Source organism: Macaca mulatta, chromosome 9, assembly GCF_049350105.2.
Source record: "Macaca mulatta isolate MMU2019108-1 chromosome 9, T2T-MMU8v2.0, whole genome shotgun sequence".
NCBI lineage: Eukaryota > Metazoa > Chordata > Mammalia > Primates > Cercopithecidae > Macaca > Macaca mulatta.
The window spans coordinates 62140141-62161257 of record NC_133414.1 but is presented as its reverse complement, the minus strand read 5'-3'; the positions used below and the strand labels follow the sequence as shown (position 1 = coordinate 62161257).

General features: G+C 40.0%; 1 protein-coding gene across 2 annotated transcripts in view; it reads right to left on the bottom strand.

Annotated features, from left to right (window-relative positions):
- LOC693461 (glutamate dehydrogenase 1, mitochondrial) overlaps window positions 1–21117 on the bottom strand; it is a 38024-nt gene that overhangs the window by 10847 nt on the left and 6060 nt on the right. For both annotated transcript variants that reach the window (XM_015147058.3, XM_077946414.1), the window contains 4 exons: window positions 10461–10541; window positions 9859–9914; window positions 8472–8535; window positions 3969–4063 (listed from right to left, as the gene is read on the bottom strand). In XM_015147058.3, the coding sequence (XP_015002544.1) occupies window positions 3969–4063; window positions 8472–8535; window positions 9859–9914; window positions 10461–10541 (296 nt within the window). The remainder of the gene's footprint in view (window positions 1–3968; window positions 4064–8471; window positions 8536–9858; window positions 9915–10460; window positions 10542–21117) is intronic.

Here is a 21117-nt window from a genome sequence, read left to right as displayed (position 1 = left end):
ATCCATATAAAATTTTTAAGTCAGTGGCAAAAGTATGAAATAATAAACTTGTTGAAGCAATTCACTTTCCATGTAAACAAAATAAAATGCCTTGCTTCACACCAAACCCCTAACTCCCAGCATTTCCCTAACGTTCCAGCTGGCTGAATTAAAAAGTGATCTATTCTTTATCTGCATTGTTTAAATATTTTTACACAGAGAACTTAGAATTATATTATTTGTATAATTACCAACAAAAAGGATGAAAGAAAGGAAGGGAAATGCAATCTAGTAAAGTGATTTATAAAATTAGTTTTCCCACAGTTTGTTTTCGTGAATAATTAACACTTATGAATACAGAAATGGAAACTGAGTGCCAAATGCTTTTCAACAGTGAGAATGCAAATGCTGGAGCTGAAGGAAATACTGTCTGGGTCAGGCCTGGCGCCAACTGCCAGGCTCCCCAGCATACATAATGGTCCTGAGAGCCCAGAGAAGAATACATTCTCCCACCAACACTGCACTTCTAGGTGGGGCTACAACAAAGAGGGCGGCGGCACGTTCAGTTGACATCTAGAAATGAATAACAAAAACAACTGCGTCCTTCCCGTAGGCCTTGATTTTAGATTTCCTATCACTGAAAGAAGGAAAACTGTTCATCAGTGTAGTTCAAGGGGCCATGCTTCACCTGAGTCCAACCTGGCCAACATGATGAAACACCATCTCTACTAAAAATACAAAAAAAATTAGCCAGGCATGGTGGCAGGCACCTGTAATCCCAGCTACTTGGGAGGCTAAGGCAGGAGAATTGCTTGAACCCGGGAGGGGGAGTTTGCAGTGAGCTGAGATCAGGTAACAGAGTGAGACTCCGTTTCAAAAAAAAAAAAAAAAAAAATTCAAGAGACCACACCCAGATCTCATTGTCAAATGAGTTCCTGACCTCAGGTGATCCACCTGCTTCCGCCTCCCAAAGTGCTGGGATTACAGGCGTGAGCCACCACGCCCAGCTGGTCTTTTGTACTTTTTAAGCAAGACTCTAGATTGAATAGTGCAAACCAGTTGGCGGTATGTTATTTGTAGCTTATTCTCAGTGCTAACAGCAAGATAAAGTCTTCTGAAGCACTGCCCCTTGGACTATACTGGTGAACAGTTTTCCTTAAGTGATAAGAAACCTAAAATCAATGCCTAAGGGAAGGAAGCATAAAAAGGTGACAGGTGGAAAACTGGCCTTTTTGGGAGGGGCAGTTGAAACCACAATTTCTTGAAGGGTCTATATCGTTCCTGTTTTATTTCAGGGAGTTGTATAACTTACCTGATGTAATACCTATAGGTATTTATTTTCTGGTACTTACTAAGGGCTATGTACAGTTCTAAGTGCATTAGATTATTATTCATCTAATCCTTATATGAGTCTCACAAAGTAGGTACCACTATTTCTGTCATTTTGCATAGGAGGAAATGGAGGCACAGAGACTTCCAGGTCACAGAACTGATGGGTGAAGGTGCCAGGGTTGGACTTCAGGTGGTCTGCCCATGTTCCCAGCCACGGCATGACATCACCTCAGGAAATGTCCCCATTTCCACATTCTTCCTCTTCTCCAAGGCCCGTCTTTTCACTATGAAAAGAATTCCCCAGGCTTTTATTCCCCTGGGGGACTTCACTGCCTCTACCACCCTGCATCTCTGCAGCATTGTCTCTCTCTTGCACCAGTGAATCTGTGGCTCACAGCCAGTACACATGCCAAAAGACAACAAAAACCTTCTTCTTTGGGCAACGGCCACTTTTCAAGCTGTCTTCTTTCTGCTTCTCTCCAGTGCCATTTTTCTTAGTTGGAGGCTATACTTCATGCCCTGCTTCCCTCTTCATATCCCCTTGCAATCTGGGCCCCTGTAGTAGTCTCCTGCCCTCAAGTCTTGAAATGCACACTTACTGAGTCACACCTGCTTGAAACCAGCTCTTTGCTGGTTTCCCTGTGTTTTCAGGACAAAGACCAAAGTTCTCACAGTCACCTACCAAGCAGTAACCTGGCCTGACCCTTGTTTCTACTGGTCTTTTTTACCCCACCTTTCTTTCTCAACTTTGGCCACAATAGTCAGTCCTTAGCCTCCCAAGTTCACCCAGCTTCTGAACTTCAGAACCTTCCCTCAGGTACTTCCTTCTGTTCCAAACACTTGCCACTACCCCTCCCCTAGTCCATGCCCACACACCTGTCTGAGTGCAGACCAGAAGGCTGTATCTCCTAGGAGGCCTTTTCTGACCTTACCTTGAAAGGACTGAAAGGACTGGATGGGCCTGTTATTCTTTTTTATAGCTTCAAAACAACTTGCAGCAATTTATCCCAATTGTAGTGAATACCTGCTTACCCGTGGCCCTGCATGTAGTAGGCATAAATGTATTTTTTGACTCCATTTCTCTTCCTATTCCTCAAATGTTTTATCGTTTAAGGTTGCACCCCTTTCAGGGACAGGAGTTATGTTTCCTCTCATGTTCAGTTCTGTGGTACTACCTCTGCTCAGTCCCCAGATTCAGGTTCTCCTGGTTCTCTGTGACTCAACCTGGTCCCTTTCCTTAATTCCACATGTATCCAATCCAGTTTTGCTGAGTCTCTCTGTCACGCGCCTCACATGTGCCAATGCTCCTCTCCTGGTCCTCTGGCTCCTGGGCTCGGTGGAAAGGCGCTGACACCACGGGAGGTTCTCTCCTGGCGCCAGCACAGCTGGACACTGCTGCCAGCCTACTCTTCCCCAGGAAGGATCAGCAAAGTTTCTCCACTGACTACACGTAAAACACAAACACTGGTGCTTGGTGTTTTTGTCCTGGTTCATTTACCTCTTCATTCTTACTTTCCTTATTTTTTTGAGAAAGGGTCTCTCTCTATTGCCCAGGCTGGAGTGCAGTGGCACAACCACGGCTCACAGAAGCCTCAACCTCCCGGGCTCAAGTGTGCCTCCCAGGTAGCTGGGATTATAGGTGTATACCACCAAGCTTGGCTAATTTTTGTATTTTTTGGAAAGACAGGGTTTTCCCATGTTGTCCAGGCTGCTCTCCAACTCCTGGGCTCAAGTGATCCACCTGCCTTGGCCTCCCAAAGTGCTGGGATTACGAGAACGAGCCACTGAATCCAGCCTTCACTCTTACTTTCTATTACCTTTATAAATAGGCCTTACCTTCAGACAATCTGAACTCTATTGTTTATCTTCCTCTTATCCTCCAAATCTCTAGATGTTCATATTTTACCCATTTTCAAGGTCTGGCCCAAATATCTCCTCTAGAAAGTCTTATTTCAGAATTCATAATCTCCACCGTTGTATTACATTATTTCCATATCTTATCTGCTATGTGCCTTAGTCCCTCTTTAAATGGAAGCCCTCTGAGGGAAAAATCAGAATTGGATGCTTCTTGATGTATGTTCTAGTGTCTTAGCATACAGAGTGGGCTGCCCTGGTCAGTAAGTGTCCTTTCCCAGTGACAAGTATAGGGCAGCATATAAGTAAAGCACCATTTGTGTTCGTTACGATTTAAGAACAGTCAAGTAGGCCGGGCGCGGTGGCTCAAGCCTGTAATCCCAGCACTTTGGGAGGCTGAGACGGGCGGATCACGAGGTCAGGAGATCGAGACCATCCTGGCTAACACGGTGAAACCCCGTCTCTACTAAAAAATACAAAAAACTAGCCGGGCGCGGTGGCGGGCGCCTGTAGTCCCAACTACTCGGGAGGCTGAGGCAGGAGAATGGCGTGAACCCGGGAGGCGGAGCTTGCAGTGAGCTGAGATCCGGCCACTGCACTCCAGCCTGGGTGGCAGAGCGAGACTCCGTCTCAAAAAAAAAAAAAAAAAAAAAAAAGAACAGACAAGTAGACATAAAATAATATGCACATCAAGATTATGATTGAATGAGAGAAAAGCCCAGGGATTCTGATATAATCAGTCAAACTGTTAATTCTTGTAGACAGCAAATGCAGAAGCCTCGGGGCTTCCGGTGGGTACTCACATAGTGCCCTATGGTGCTGGCATAGGTATCAGCGATCCAGGACATCTCCCGCTCACCTGTGCTCATGTCTGGGGCAGGCACATCAATGCCAGGACCTGGGGACAGAGGGAAAGAGCAGTGCACCAGTTTTTAAGAAAAATTCTTCTCGAACACAAAGATCCTTGCAAGTCTCTGTAATAACCAAGTTACCATGGCTAGAAAATTTTAGATCTCATTTAGGTAACTAATCAAAGTCATAGAAATATTCATTAAATGTTTCACTATAAAATTTAGACACATACAACATTACATAATAATTTCTCCCACTGGCATTTACTTGCTATATGTCTGGAAGTTAGCTATGTACAACAGATATAAGCTACTCCATAGGATTTCTGAGTGTGACCAGAGGATAATCAATTTAGCCGCTCTTGACCTCATTTCACTAACATGCAATTAGAGATAACAGTACCGTTGTGTTCTATATAAGCAGGATTATTATGGTTAGGGAGTTGACCTGTATGAGACAGCACAGTAACATGCTGCTTAGTGGGGGTATAAGCCCTCCTTACCAAATAGAGAAAAAGGGGAGTCACATTGCTAAAGCAATTGTGTTAAGCCCCATATTATTTTACTTGTGGAAGAACGTGGCTTTGACCTATTATTCGACACTCAGCACATAAAATTTTAGGCCTTAGCTTTCAGTTCCCCAGATCATAGCAAATTAAAGTTTTAGGCTAACAAATTAGCTTACAGGCAGTAACAGGAATCACTGACTGCACTATTACTGGCGGCTACAGTAAGATCTCTGATAAAAACATGTTAAGTGATGCTCACTCAAATCTGTAAAGGTGCAGAAATACTCCTCTCAAACATAGTAAAAATAAAAACAACCTAATTATCTTGTACATCAATTAAATGAACTATGGTATACCTATACAAAGTACTAAATAGCCATTAAAAAGGGTAACTTATATCCATGTAAATTACTTGGAATTATCACAAACATACATATGGAAAAAGGCAGGTTTCACACAGCATGTATAACATGTTCCCACTTACAATTTTCTTTCTCTTGCCCTTTCTCTCTTCCTCCCCATATAGATATTGTTTATAACTTTCTATATTATTTCAACTGTAAAATACAAACTCATTTTTACAAAATGAAAAACACAACTTAAAAAATGGTTAAACTATTAGGCTGGGCACAGTGGCTCACGGCTGTAATCCCAGCACCTTGGGAGGCTGAGGAGGATGGATCACAAGGTCAGGAGCTCAAGCCCAGCCTGACCAACATGTTGAACCCTGTCTCTCCTAAAAATACAAAAATTAGCTGGGTGTGGAGGCATGTGCCCATACTCCCAGCTACTTGGGAGGCTGAGGCAGGAGAATTGCTTGAACCGGGGAGGCAGACGTTGCAGTGAGCTCCAGTCTGGTGACAGAGCAAGACTCCGTCTTAAAAAAACCAAGTAGTTGCTGAAAAACAGATACATTCTTTTTTTTTTTTTTTTTTTTTTTTTAATTTTTATTTTTTGCGACAGAGTTACACTCTTGTTGCCCACGCTGGAGTACAGTGGCATGATCTCGGCTCACTGCAACCTCCACCTTCCAGGTTCAAGCAATTTTCCTGCCTTAGCCTCCTGAGTAGCTGGGATTACAGGTACCGGCCACCATGCCTGGCTAATTTTTTTTTATTTTTAGTAGAGATGGCGTTTTACCATGTTTGCCAGGCTGGTCTCAAACTCCTGACCTCAAGTGATCCACCTGCCTCAGCCTCCCAAAGTGCTAGGATTATAGGCATGAGCCACCATGCCCGGCCTAACAGATAAATTCTTATATAGAGAAAAAGTATGAGGCGGAAGTTAATCTTTTTTTAAAAAAGCAGCTTTTCTAACAGCATGTGACTAGAGTAGGAGATGAAAGGGTAATTTTGGTGCACAGAGATATAAGGGGATGAGAAGGGAGGAGACATCAGGATCCTGCAGAACTTTACATAGGTGATATTTACACTCACACAAGAGAATGAACATGGACCTTTCAAAAGCTTTTCCAAAAGCAGAAGAGGAAGGAACACTCCTCAACTCATTCCATGAGGCTAGAATTGTCCTGATAGACAAAGACATCATAAGAAAACTATAGACCAATGTCACTTACAATAGCATTAAAAGGAATAAAATATTTAGTTGTCAGACTTCTACAACGAGAACTATAAAACATCATTGAAATAAATCAAGAGTCCTAAATAAATGGAAAGACATATCATATTCAGCATTGGAAGGCTTAATATGGTTAAGACGGCAATACTGGTCGAGTACAGTGGCTCATGCCTATAATCCCAGTATTTTGGGAAGCTGAGGTGGGAAGACTGCTTGAGCTCAGGAGTTTGAGACCAGTTTGAGATACGTGATGAGACCCTGTCTCTACAAAAAATTAAAAAATTAGCCAGGCGCAGTTGCGCATGCCTGTGGTTCTAGCTACTTGGGAGGGTGAGGTGAGAGGATTGCTTGAGCCCAGGAGGTCAAGGTTGCAGTGACTGCTGCCTGGTACTCCAGCCTGGGTGAAAGGGCAAAACCCTTTTGGGGAGGGTGGGGAAGACGGCAATACTCCGCAAATCGGTGTACAGATTCAATCAAAATCCCAGCCTCTTCTTTTTTGTTTCGTTTTGCAGAAATTTACAAGCTGAGGTTAAACACACATGTGACAGGATCAGGGTTCAGGCTCAGGTCTGAGCCTCAGTCTGACACTCTCTGTGGAAAGGGCAGTCAGGAAATAACAGATAAATAACATCAAACTTGAAGGTTTGCCTAGAGTGAGAGAAAAAACTCCCTTTGCCTACCTCCTAGGCTTCAATGCTGTCTGGGCCCAGATGTCAGTTTAGCTGCATCCTGGGTCAATAAGGTTTTTGCGAATTATGCAAATAAATCAAGTTACTAGGGTTTAAGCTGTGTTTTCTTTCAGTATTCCAAGGAATCACTTTTTGACCTTTGGAATTATTAGGTACTTGTCAAGACTGATACAATTAAGCTGGAGATATTACAGATATGGGTGATAAATATGACTGAATAAAGTCTGAAACCATTCAAGACTACTAAATGTGTTTGAGATTTAGGTGAAGAGGAAAGACCTTATAAAAATTATGAAGGCTATTAACAGGATGAACATAACTTCGATTTGCCACGTCTCAGAATCAGTAGGTATTCCTGTAAAAGTGTGAGGGAGGTAGTTAACTCATGTTAACTTATGTTAACAGGCTCCGTGCAATGATGCACAAGTTCACAGCAGTGCTGGGGATGCGGCATGTCAAAGGCCCAAATGCCTTTTATTATGAAAGATAGGCCAAATCTAATTAAGTTTTAGAGTTACCTATACTTACTGTATTTCTATATTACGTTATTTCATGACACTTATTTCATGACTTTTTTTTCCTAAAAATGAATCTGAATAGCTTTATTTCTTTTCTCTTTCTTCTTGAGATGTGGTCTCATTTTGTCGCTCAGGCCAGAGTGCAGTGGCACGATCACAGCTCACTACAGCCTTGACCTCCCAGGCTTAAGTGATCCTCCCATCTTAGTAGTTGGGACCACAGACATGCAACATCACGCTTGGATAATGTTTTCATTTTTTGTAGAGATGGGGCTTGCTATATTGCCCAGAGTGATCTCGAACTTCCAGGCCTCAGCCTCCAAAAATGCTGGGATTACAAGCACGAGCCACCATGCCCAGTCTTTATAGTTTAATTTCATAGGAACTTGTCCATGGTGGGGGAAATGCTGAGAAAAGAAAGTAGAGAAAAATACACTTTATTTCCTATTTAAGTAGACCTTATTTTGTTTAACTATACTGATACTGATAGGGCAAGTATTCTATTATTAAGTAACTATTAACATTCTATTAACTATACTGATAGAGCAAGCATTCTATTAGGTAACTATGTATATTCTATTCAAACAAATTAGAGGCCTTTTAGATAAAAAAAAATAGAAAGGTTTAAACTGCTTGAAAAATAAAGGATACATGACAAATATTTACATATCATAGAAAAGAATATTCAGATTGTGCACAAAGAACTTATAAACACAGATAATAGTAAGATACAAAAACATTAAGCAAACGAAGATTAGTATCTTCAGAAACGTTGTATGTTTGGCAAAAGCTCCTATAACAAATAGTAGGAGGCCGGGCACAGTGGCTCATGTCTGTAAGACCAGCACTTTGGAGTCCGGTATGGGTGGATTACCTGAGGTCAGGAGTTCAAGACCAGCCTGACCAACATGGCAAAACCCCATCTCTAGTAAAAATACAAAAATCAGCTGGGTGTGGTGGCACACACCTGTAATCTCAGCTACTTGGGAGGCTGAGACAAAAGAACTGCTTGAACCCAGGAGGCAGATGAGATCATACCACTGTACTCCAGTCTGGGCAATAGAGTGAGACTGTCTCACAAAAAAAAAAAAAAAAAAAAAAAAAAAAAAGAAATTTTTAGATGTTCCCACTTTATACCAAAATCTATGTGGCTACACATACCAATAAAGCCCTTCTTTGCTAGCTCCATGGTGAACCTCCTTGTGATCTTTTCCAATTCATTATCCTGTAAAATAAGAAAACAACAAAAATGAAAGAAAAAATTGATATAAAGATCACTTGAGATTATAGCTAGCATCTCACTTTCTATTTATAGTACATTTTCATATGTCTTCTCATGTAATCCTTAGAACAACTCATAAACTAGGCATTGCCATTTTAAAGGTGAGAAAACAAGGGATCAAAAAAGTAGGTTATAAAAACAAGATAGTAGAACTAGGGCTCAAATTCCCATTCTACTAATTCCCCACTGAAAACCACACTAAATCTTAATTAAGATTAATTGAAATATAATTATATCCATTTAAATGGTGAATTTTAAAGAGAATAAAAATCATATTCATTTATGTCTGAATATAATTTAGCATTATGTAAAGCATGGGGACAACCAGTTTGAATTAACTTGGAACTGACTGGATAAAAAGTAAGGTTTTCATAGTCTTAATTAAGATATTTGTCACTAGAATGAGATCCTGACATAATAACTTCAGATCACAGTAATACTTTTTTCTTTTTGAGACAAGAGTCTTGCTCTGTTGCCCAGGCTAGAGTGCAGCGGAGAAATCTTGGCTCACTGCAATCTCCACCTCCTGGGTTCAAGCAATTCTCATGCCTGAGCCTCCTTAGAGTAGCTGGGATTACAGGTATGCACCAATACACCTGGCTAATCAGATCACAGTAATTCTTAAATATGGGTATAAGTGTCTAACAATATGAAGATATTAATTAATTAAGAAAATAATAAAACAAAAAGCAAAAAAGTAGAACGAAAGACTCATAAAAACAAAATCAAACAAAACAGAAAATGATAAAGGACATAGATATTAAGTAGGTGATCTTTATATGGCAAAACACTCAATGAGTTAATTCTTTACATTTTTCTATTTCATTTGAAAAAATGGGGACTACTGATCTCACTGATATAGGGGATACAGAGAAGTCCAGTAATTTCAAGTCCTTCATAAATGCACTGTGTGCACAAATGTCACTTTGAGGCCGGGTGTGGTGGCTCACGCCTGCAATCCTAGCACTCTGGGAGGCCGAGGCAGGCGGATCACCTGAGGTCAGGAGTTCAAGACCAGCCTGGCCAACATGGTGAAATCCCCTCTCTACTAAAAATACAAAAATTAGTTGGGCATGGTGGCATGCACCTGTAATCCTAGTTATGGATCAAGGAGAATCGCTTGAACCCAGGAGGCGGAGGCTGCAGCGAGCCGAGATTGCGCCATTGTACTCCAGCCTGGGCAACAGAGCAAGACTCTGTCTCCAAGAAAACAAACAAACCAACAAACAAAAAACCCAAAAAAACAAATATCACTTTCATACTTACAGTATAGCTCTTGGGATTGATCTTAACACCAGCTTTAGCACCCCCAAACGGCACATCTGAAAGAGAAGGCTGATGGTTGCTATTCCATATAAACGTTAAAAAAAGTAAGATGACAGAAAGCACCACACAATATTAGAAAAACGTGATGCTTTAAGCCTGAATTTCTGAAAATTCAAGAAATAAACCTACCATCATTTTCTAAACTGTACTTCAAGCAACATTTTATTGAACAGAAATTGTTCAATAAAATTGGCTAGCCAAGCTCTAATACATATTTAATGAGTGCTCTTTACCACTTCTAAAAGATAATAGCTTATTTACTATCCTTCTACTATAATTTGGTCTTATTTACAGAATGTGTTGAGGAATTGAAAACAAAGATATAGACTTAAAATCCAATTAGCTCCTATTTTTAAAAATCCCCATGTTAAAAAGAGGCTATATCTTAATTTAGACTAATTGAAAAATGATGCAGGTCTTAGTACAACTTAAAAAAAAATCAGTTCTGATAAGGTATATTTCTATAGCATCTTAACAGTAACCATGTGTTATGTTTATTTCCCCAGAGTTGTCATTAGGCAGCAAGAAAGGCGATCACTTACCAACCACCGCACACTTGTATGTCATCAGAGAAGCCAAAGCTTTTACTTCATCTACACTCACGTCAGTGCTGTAACGGATACCTGGTGGTTTTTAAAAAAAAATGTGTTGGGGTGGGTGAGAAAGAAGGGGATATATTTAGAACAAACTTAACTATGATTTCACAAGACAAACATCACTCTGCAATGAATTTTTTTACACTTTCCAGAAGGCTTTTTTATGTTCCTTTTACCTTTGATTTGGGTGACCTGGTTGCAGGGAATTCAAGAATTCAGCTTGCTTTTTCTGGCGGGGGCGGGGTAGGGGTGGTTGGGGTGGGAAACAGGGTCTTGCTGTGTTGCTCAGGCTGAGTGTAGTGGCACAGACATGGCTTACTGTAGCTTCAACCTCCTGGGCTCAGGTAATCCTCCCACCTTGGCCTCCTGAGTAGCTGGGACCACAAGTGCATGCCACCATGCCCAGCTAATTTTTGAATTTTTTGTAGAGACAGGATCTCATCATGTTGCCCAGGTTGGTCTCAAACTCCTGGGCTCAAGTGATCCTCCCACCTTGGCATCCCAAAGTGCTGGGATTACAGGTATGAGCCATTGTGCCTGGCAAGAATTCTGCTTTCTGGTAATTCAGAAACACTGGCAATGAATAGTCACCAGGTTCAAAATACTGTATGTCAAAACAGAGGTTCTGGCTTCAAATGGGTATACTGAAAGAGATCCTTACCTGTTATTCTCCTCACCCACGGCCAACCTCTTTCAATTTGAAGATGAGAAAGCCATTTTCCCTTCCTGAGGCTGAGTGATTCCCTTCACCACTACTGTAAGAAGGGGAGGCAGCCAAGCAGACAGGTGCTAGTGCCCCTGTATCTTGTAGCCATTAGGTGTTGGTGTAGGGGATACAGGAAGTGGGGCTGCCCACTGCTTTGGCTTTAGGGGTCTTGGTCAATTACCCTTCCAAGTTTTGAAGTGCTAAGCCACCTTTCTTTCTCTATAGTCCATTGCTTCTCAACCCCAAGGAGGAAAGTCCGAGCGGGGTCGACATTTGACTGCACAGTGCTTGGGGCACTGTGTGTTTGTGTCTGAAGGATACCCACAAGCAGCTGCAGCATTTTTTTCTACCCCCCGACTCCCAACGGATTCAGCCCCTCTTGAAGGGCTGGGTATGATTTCCACTGGGAGTCACAGGTAAGTAATGGGAGCCCCAGCGACATCTCTTTTAAAGAATTCTGAGAATAAAAGTTTTTCAGATAGAAAATATACAGTATCTCATGGACTGGCAGTTTGAGAGAACTTCCCTAGTCAATTTTAAAAGCTAGTTTTTTTATATGTTTCTGAAAACATGAACCTTAATACTGATAATGTTATAAGAGAATTTATCTATTGTACACTTGATCATAAAGAGCATATTCTGAAGCTGAGCATAATTATTTGGTCTACTGTAAAAACAACAAATTATACTTAGGAGTATGTGCTTAGAACTGTATCTTGTATATAATTGATTCTCAAATTGTGAGATAAATGTACTCATTATTAAACTTTTAGAATGCAAAATTACAGGTAATTTTTCTAGCACACAGCAGATATCTGTATAGCTCACTCCCCCATTTCATTCAGGTCTGTTAAAAACTTCATTCTGAGAGGCTCTCCCTGACCACTGTATTTAAAAGAGCACCTCTTTCTCACCCCCCCTTTCCTGCCTCTCCTACCTTACTTGTTTCTTCATATCGTTTATTATTACTGACTTCGCATTATACATGTGTTTATTATCTGGCTTCCCTACCTGGCGAATTAGCACCATGAGGGCAGACTGTGTTTTGTTCGCTGCTTTAATTTCTGGTTCCTAACACAGAAAATGGCATATATTAGGCACTCAAATACATGCTGAATAAATATACAAATATTCTGGCTCTTAAAATTTAAAAAAGAAAAGCTACGGCCATAAAAAATTTTGACATACATGTAAGTTTTAAATAACTTACCATAAGCCTCCACATATATCATGAAAGGACTCCAAGTATACAAAATTGGGGATGGGGGTGATGGGTAGATGATGGTCAAAGGGTACAAAGCCTCAATTAGGCAGGAGGGGTAAGTTTTTTTGAGATAGATTGCACAGCATGGTGAATACAGTAAATAATAATAGATTATACATTTGGCCCAACGTGGTAGTTCACGCTTGTAATCCCAACACCAGAAGGCTGAGGTGGGAGGATCACTTGAGCTCAGAGTTTGAAACCAGCCTGGCCAACAGAGTGAGACCACATTTCTACAACAACAAAAAGTACTGCACATTTCAAAAGCACTGAGTAAATTTCAGATGTTCTCACCAGAAAAAATGATAATGATTTGCAATTGTTTCCAGTGGTGAACAGGTTAGTCAGCTTGACTTAATTATGCAATGTTGTATTCATAAATCATAAAATTACTTTGTAGCTCATAAATATATATCTATAATTTGTCAATTTATAATTTAAAAAATAAAAAATTTAAAAAGAAGTTCCAGTCAGATAAGGCCCACAGAAAAGGGAAAAAAAATTGTAAATAATATTAAGATTGATCCTTCGTATCTTAAAAAAAAAATTGAGTTGGGTGTGGGGGCATGTGCCTGTAGTCCCAGATGCTCAGGAGGCTGAGGCAGGAGAATCGCTTGAGCCCAGGAGTTGCAGGCTGCAGTGAGCTATGCTCAGGTCACTGCACTCCACCCCAGCAACAAAGCCAGACCTTTTCTCAAAGAAAAAAAAAAAATTGTTTAAACACTAAAACATGCTTTTCAAATTATTCAAAATGCTTCTAAGTAATACCACATATGATTTAATGATAACTACAGTAAGCCAGGGAAACGGTCAGGCACTGTGCCCAGGTCACCCAGCCTGCACCATGTGCTTGCATGGGGGGCGTTAACGCTGCTCTCCTGGGATGGGTGTCATGACTGGGAGGAATATCACATGTGGGGAATCTGGCACAGTGCCCTGCAAGTGGTCAATATGCAAATCTCAACTATTACCACTGCTATAACAAGTATTACAAAGTAATGGCAGGTAATAAAGCAATTAAAAAGTCTAAACTGACAAGAGTTTGAATAAGTGACTTAATAAGTTTATTACTTCTACATAAATTCACAGGAAGTGGTAAAACAATGTATTAATTAAGAACTAGTATTTCTTCTCCCACACATAAATCACTTTTTTCATTGCTCTTTTAGAGCCTATGGAAGTCATCACATTATTTTTAATTTTCCTTGCTTTCTGAAGTGGAGGAAAAGTTACTTTCTTTTAACTTAGAAACTAAAAAAACAGAAGCATTCAAATGGCAAGCCTATATTCTAGAAATAGATGCTATTAAAAATTAGAAACCAGACCCCTCCTTCCATACAACAGTGTAAACAAAATGTCCACTTTATTATAAGTCATGGAACGATATGAGTCAGAAACTGTGTGTATAACAAAAGACATGTTCCACTGGATGGAACCCAGGAATTCTTGTTTGTAAAATTAAATTTTCTTTCCCAGCTACACCCATTTAGAGAGCTCAACTGCTAAACAGGGAAGAGAGGCAGTTTCACAAATTACCTCTCACACCACAGGCATTTTCTGTAGGCTATGAACCAATAAAGGTTTAGTGAACAATAAAGGTTTAGTGCACAGGAGGAGCTATAAAGAAAGCACCAGCTTAGTGGAAGAAGCCACGGAGCGGATAGAGTAGGGACAGGGAGGGGACAGAAATTAATCCAAGTGATACTGCCTGGGCTAAAGAAGAAACATTCTCATTTTAAATTTCTAGTTAACCAGTGATACATACATGTTTTTAATTCTAGTAATTGGCAAATATCAAGTACTGGGTTACCTAAATTGTTAATCTGAAAAACAAAAAATTTTAAAGTGTAACCATTAATAAAATACTCTGCAGCAATACTTGAAACAAAACAATCTCCAATAAGACACGATGTACCCACACACGGAGAAAGCCAGTTAGTCTTCCTTCTCTAGGTTTGGAAACCAAAGATAACTATCAAAAATATACTGTCACCTGAAAATTCTTAACTACATTCTAAGGGGCACTAAGAGATTTAAGTAAGAGGCCGGATGTGGTGGCTCACGCCTATAATCCCAGCACTTTGGGAGGCCGAGCTGGGCAGATCACTTGAGGTCAGGAGTTTGAGACCAGCTTGGCCAACATGGTGAAACCCCATCTTTACTAAAAATACAAAAATTAGCTGGGCATGGTGGCATGCTCCTGTAGTCTCAGCTACTCACAAGGCTTACAGTGAGCTGAGATTGAACCACTGCATTCCAGCCTGGGCAAGAGTTTGAGACTGTCTCAAAAAAAAAAAAAAAAAAAAAAAGTAAGAATATGACTGCAAAAAGGAAGGTACTCTACTTGACTCAACGGATTCGGAAAAATTAGCACAACTGGAGAATGTGAAGGACAAAATGATGTGACATATACCTCAAAGTTCTGAAAGGCAGGGAAAGCCTAGCACTTTTGAATGCCTACTCTCGTTCAAATATACTCAATTTGAAGTTGTTCAATAAAGTCAAATAATAGGTAAATACATATACATACAAGAAAATCAGAAAATCTTAAAGTATTTAAGCCAAAATAAAGCAAGAAGGATCTTATGTGGTCTGAATATTGTCACTTTTTATAAAACCAAGCCTTTCCTCCTTCAGAACAGAAGGCTGAAGGTTTACAGGACCAACACAGATCAAACAGGAGTACAGAACAGAAACTAGAAGGAGGAAGGAAGAGATGTTTTATACCAGAAATGGAGAAAAGATAAATTACATTTTTGTATCCCAAAGTCTTAGAGGGTTGGGCATGGTGGCTCATGACTGTAGTTCTAGCACATTGGGAGGCTGAGACAGGAGAACTTGAGCTTAGGTGTTTAAGACCAGTCTGGACAACATAGTGAGATCCCATCTCTACACACACACCCACACCCACACCCACCCACACCCACACACACACACACCTTAAAACTCTGTTAGACTCCATTGATGAATTACTAGTGTTTGAGATCAGTTGGGTTTTTGGTGAACTGTGCTAGCAGAAATGAAGGCAAATACTTCTAACCAAGAGCAGGAGTCCATGGCTGGCTAAGCTAGACAGTGAATGGGCTTGGTACACAGGTGTTGGCCACAGAACTGATCTCATTAGAAACAGAGCCTAAAAATCAAGGCCACACTGCTGACAAAGTAATCTGTGCAGCGAGCTCACCAGAGGAAACTAAAGACACACCACCCATGATGTTTGTTATTTATCAATCTCAGTCAAGCTGGAGGAAGGGCTAGGGATAGAATGACGTACATACTACAATGGGAACTTTTAAATCATTCCTTCTATTCTGAACAGAAACCGACTAAACAGTTATTTTATGTTAACCGGTATCCAGATGTTTCCAAAGAATATTAGTGAAATGCAGACATCTGCAACTATACACGGCACAAAACACCGCTCTGATTTTTAACTTAATTACCACAGATATTCCTTAGTATGCTCAAGTCTAATGAGCAGTGCATGCTAGGTTTCTCTAGGGGAAATAAAAAATCAAAAGCAAAAACTAGCTTAAGTTGCTATAGTGATGAAGAAAACAAACCAGCTCATTACTTTAAAAAAGATTCAGTGAAAACCACAATTGACTAAGCTTGACTTTTTCTTCCTTTTCCTAGCTGACTCAAAAGCAAACACACAAAAGCCTCCAGCTAGAGTCACTGTTTTTTATAATCAATAATTAACAAAACATTTATGAAAATTCAAGTGGTTTTAAAATTACTTGAACCTAGTTCTCTTAATAGGGTTTGATTTATTCATCAGAAATCTAATTTCCAATTGTACTTTCTCACTTTTCAGGAACTATTTATTCAATAACCAAGAGTTCTACCAGAAGCACAGAACCCCCAGAAAAACAAAAAGGCCTCAGAACAACTCTCAATATTCATACGATAACTGTCTTGCCACTCACTCATCAGATTATATTTTTTCATTTAATATTAATGTACCTCCTAACCCACAATAATGTAGCGTAACTTAATTTAAAATGAGGAGAGGAAGGTTAGAAGCAGGGAGGAACTATTAATGACCACCCGCAAGTAATGACCATCTGAAATACTATGTCTCAGATAAAAATTCAGACATTCAGCACTGGAAGGAGCACTGCATGCAGGAGCGAAGAAAAAGTATACACTGTAGGCTGGGCATGGTGGCTCACGCCTGTAATCCCAGCACTTTGGGAGGCTGAAGTGGGCGGATCATTTGAGGTCAGGAGTTCAAGATCAGCCTGGCCAACATGGTGAAACCCTGTCTCTACTAAACATACAACAAAATTAGCTGGGCATGGTGGTGCGCACCTGGTAATCCCAGCTACTGGGGAAGCTGAGGCAGGAGAATCGCTTAAACCTGGGAGATGGAGGTTGCAATGAGCGGAGATTGCGCCACTGCACTTCAGCCTGGGCGACAGAGAGTAAGACTCCATCTCCAAAAAACAAAACAAAAAAAAAAAAAAAAAAGAAAAAAGAAAAAAGAAAAATTATACTTTAATTGCTTTAGCAGCATCAATATACTGTTCTATATAAAGTAGGCAAATACCATCTTAGATTTTTAATCCACTATCTAAATCTTTTACTTTAACCTGAATAAATTTTGAAGAGGTAACTAAGCTTTCTGGGAAGCAAATGTTTAGCTGATACTGGAAAAATATAACCTATTGACAGATCAAAGAAAATAGGAAAAATACTGTTTTTCATTAAAAATTTAAAATTATAATACATATGTATATATTTCTATCAAAATTTAAATACAAAAAGAAAGCTGAAGACTCCCTTGACTTCCACTTGTGACCCCAGTCTTCTCCTTAGGGGTGACTATTCTTAGCAATATAAGTGTATATCCTTCCAAATCATGTTCCCTGCAATTATATACGTACATATCCATAAAACATACAGCTTTGTTTTGTGTTAGGTATTTAACTTACAGCCTGATGGATGGAAGATTATGCATTAAAAGGGGGATTTTGTTAATTTTTCTTCGTAGATTCTCTTATTCTGATCTCGATTAACAGTAACTTAGCTGCACTTTCACACCAATCAGGTCTTGGAATCGGAAATGATGCTAGTTAAAATGGTGAATATAAAGTTGGATTTAGCAAAAGATAAAAGTAACTTGTTATTAAAAAGGTTCAAAGGGATAAAGGCTTGAAACCTCAGCTATCCAGTTTCATATAACTTATTTACAAGTCTAGGTGATATTTGAGATGGGTCTTAAGAGAGGAAGAAGAATCCTAGGGAGGGGGAGGCAAGGCATGGACAGGCAGAGGGACTGCACTATGCAAGGGCATGATGGAGAGAAGTACGTGCCTGGATTTCCAATTTTCCTGAGGATAATTTTACACCAGATCTTCTTTATTTTAAAAATCCAATCCTTTTTCTTAATAACCCTGTCTGTCCCTGATACTACCATTTTTCTCTACCAGTCTCTCAGGCTAGAAATTTTGTAGTTATCTTTGCCTCTTCTCTCCTTCATCCAGTAAATCCTACCTGTTGGGAATACATTACTGTCCTTTCTTCAAAATGTTTTATCTGTCTTTTCTTTTTCATTCTCTGCTACAACTTCATTCTCAGTTTCCCTGTTGCCTAGCTTTCTGTGCCCTGCTAGGTTCATCATTATCCATCCAACAGACATAAAAGGAAAACTATTTCTACTCACACACTTCTGACACCAAATGTGTGGGTTTTCCACACTAAGCAGTTCACCAGTTCTCTGCAGATACAACCTGGGTGTCCTGCAATTCAGTTCTGACACTGACTACTGGGGTTAGCACAGACCCCACAGCTCAAGGGCTCAGTCTCACAAGACTGTTCCCTACTTCAGATGCCAGTTCTAAGTCCTGGGTGCCCAGGGCACCCACACTTCTGTCCAACTTGGCTACAAATCAAGGAGTTCCCATGACCCCCTCCTCAGGTTCAATAATTTGTTATAAAGGCTCACAGGACTCAGGGAAACATTACTTATGTAAAGGATACAAATCAACAGCCACACGAAGAGGTACACAGGGCCATGTCTGGAATGTCCCCAGGGCAGCTTCTGTCCCGCCTGGAATTGGGAGTGTACCACCCTACCCATACACGGACGCATTCACCAACCTGGAAGCTCTCTGAACTCTCCCCACACTCCACCCATCAGTTAGGGTTTGTATAGAGGTTCCACTATGAGGGCATTACTGATTGCTGATTAAACTCGATCTTCAGTCCCTTTCCAATCTCCAGAGGTCAGAGGGTGGGGGTGAAAGTTCCAAATTTCTAATTATGACTTGTTCTTTTTGGTGACTAGCCCCCACCTTGAAGCTACCCAGAAGCCCATCAAGAGTGTCCTAGTTACAACAAAAGATGCTCCTATCACTCAGGAATTTGCAAGGGATTCAGGAGCTCTGTGTTGGGAACCAGGCAAAGAGACCAAATATATTTACTGTCACAAGTTCTTATTTCTCATTATTTACAAATGTAGTTTGTCCTCCTGATCCCCTTACACACAGTTCCACTCCCTGCCTTGGGTGAAGTCACCCCCTCTTATCTGAAATCGCCTTATCCAACTCCTATCCAGCCTTCTCTGTTCCCACATCAAGACTGTCTGTCTGCCGGGCGTGGTGGCTCACGCCTGTAATCCCAGCACTTTGGGAGGCCAAGGAGGGTGGATCACATGAGGTCGGGAGTTTGAGACCAGCCTGACCAACATGGCAAAACCCTGTCTCTACTAAATATATAAAAATTAGCCAGGCGAGGTGGTGCATGCCTGTAATCCCAGCTACTTGGTAGGCTGAGGCAGGAAAATTGCTTGAACCCGGTAGGCAGAGGCTGTAGTAAGCCAGTATCGCACCACTGTACGCCAGCCTGGGCAACAAGAGTGAAACTCTGTCTCAAAAAAACCAAAAAACAAAAAAACAAATAAACAAACAAGACTGTCCTTGGTATCCTTGAACTCCTAGTGCAATAACACATGATTTAGGTTTTTTTTTTTTTTTGGTCATTTATTGACTGGTTCTAGGAAAGGAAAATGTAGAAACAGAATACTGAGCTAGTGGCAAAACAAAAAAGACATAGTACAAAAGAGAGTTTGGAGTCTGCTCTACTTGGGAGAAATAAATGAAAAAAATATTCCAAGAAATAAAAAAATTCAACTTTGGTTTTTTAAAAGAACCCTCTGCATAAAGTTCAGAGATCTTGCCTGCAGGAACAAAAAACACACAATAGAAAAACTGACTATAGTTCATAATAAAAGCAGTCCTTATTTGGTAAACCTCCAATACGAGTACATCACCTTTGGTTATTTCTTCGCTCTTTCTCTCTTGGCAAAAAAGAAAAAAAAAAAATTCATGCAAAATCCTACTGAGGCCCAATATGTACAAACTATTTTTTAAAAGTCCTGTGTTGATATATTTGTGATAATGACAAATGATAAAAGGAGCCATACTACTGACACCCTTTGTAATTTTCATTTGTCATCTTTCACATTTTCCTCTAGCCTAGAAGCAAATCAGATGAATTATGTCTGATAGACTTTCTCCAAGAATAATAATCAAGAGAAATAGCAATTCATGATAAACAAAGCATTTTCTTAGTTTTTAAGAAAATGCTAAAAGTTTTAAGTTTTCTTAGAAAACTAAGAAAGTAATTTCAAAATTATTCAGTAGAAAATACTTAAAAATAAATGGAGTACACACTGGTAGAGAAATGAGTTGTTCTGGCTAACACATTAATCTCTTAAAACACCAAAGTCTTCAAACCTCTTTTGATGGAAAACTCTTTAAAATGTCATTTCAGGTCTTCGGAGTTGGGTGTAGGGGAAAAAGGTTATTTCATTTCTTTAGTAATTAGAATAAATGGACCTCTAGAGATATCATCTATGCTGAGTTTTATATGCAAAGTTGTTTGAATATATATTATTTTCTAGGAAGATATGTATTATTTTCTAGATAGATATTTTCTATCTTCTAATAGCCTTTAACAGAAATTTCAAAGGTATCTATGATCTGAAGTATTAGGAAGCATTGTGTCAAATGCATGAGGTGGTTCTCAATCAGTGCTTAGGATGAAAAGCCTAAGATACAATTCGTAACTTTTTGCACGAATAAATCCCAGACAACGATTAAGGTGGGTGCTGGAATCAGATGCCCAGAATCTGAACCCCAAGTCCACTATGTACTAGCTGTGTCACCCTGCCAAAGGACACTTCACTCCTCAACCTTAGTAGCCACATTTGGAAATCAGGGACAACAGTGTATTGCATGAGGCATAAAAGCAATGATGCATGAAAAGTTCTTACATGCATTGTTGCTATGAGGCATAGAAGCGATGATGCATGAAAAGTTCTTAATAAAATGCCTGGCACACACAGAGCTGAATAAATGTTAGTCCTTGCTAATATTTGACCTCGGTGAAGGCAGTTGACCTCAGTGAAGGCAAAATGTGTGTGGCTGCAGAATCTTTCAGGTATAGTTGCCTTTTTGCAAAGATAATCGGAAGGTCTTGCTTGAGCAGCTCCTTCTCCTGGTTTGTTGTCTTGTCCTTAATAAAGCCTTTCCTGTCTTTATCAGTAGTATTTCACATATTAACAGTTCCAACTTGATAGTGAACACTTGCATCTGTATTAATTTCTGGGAAAAGGGAAAATACTG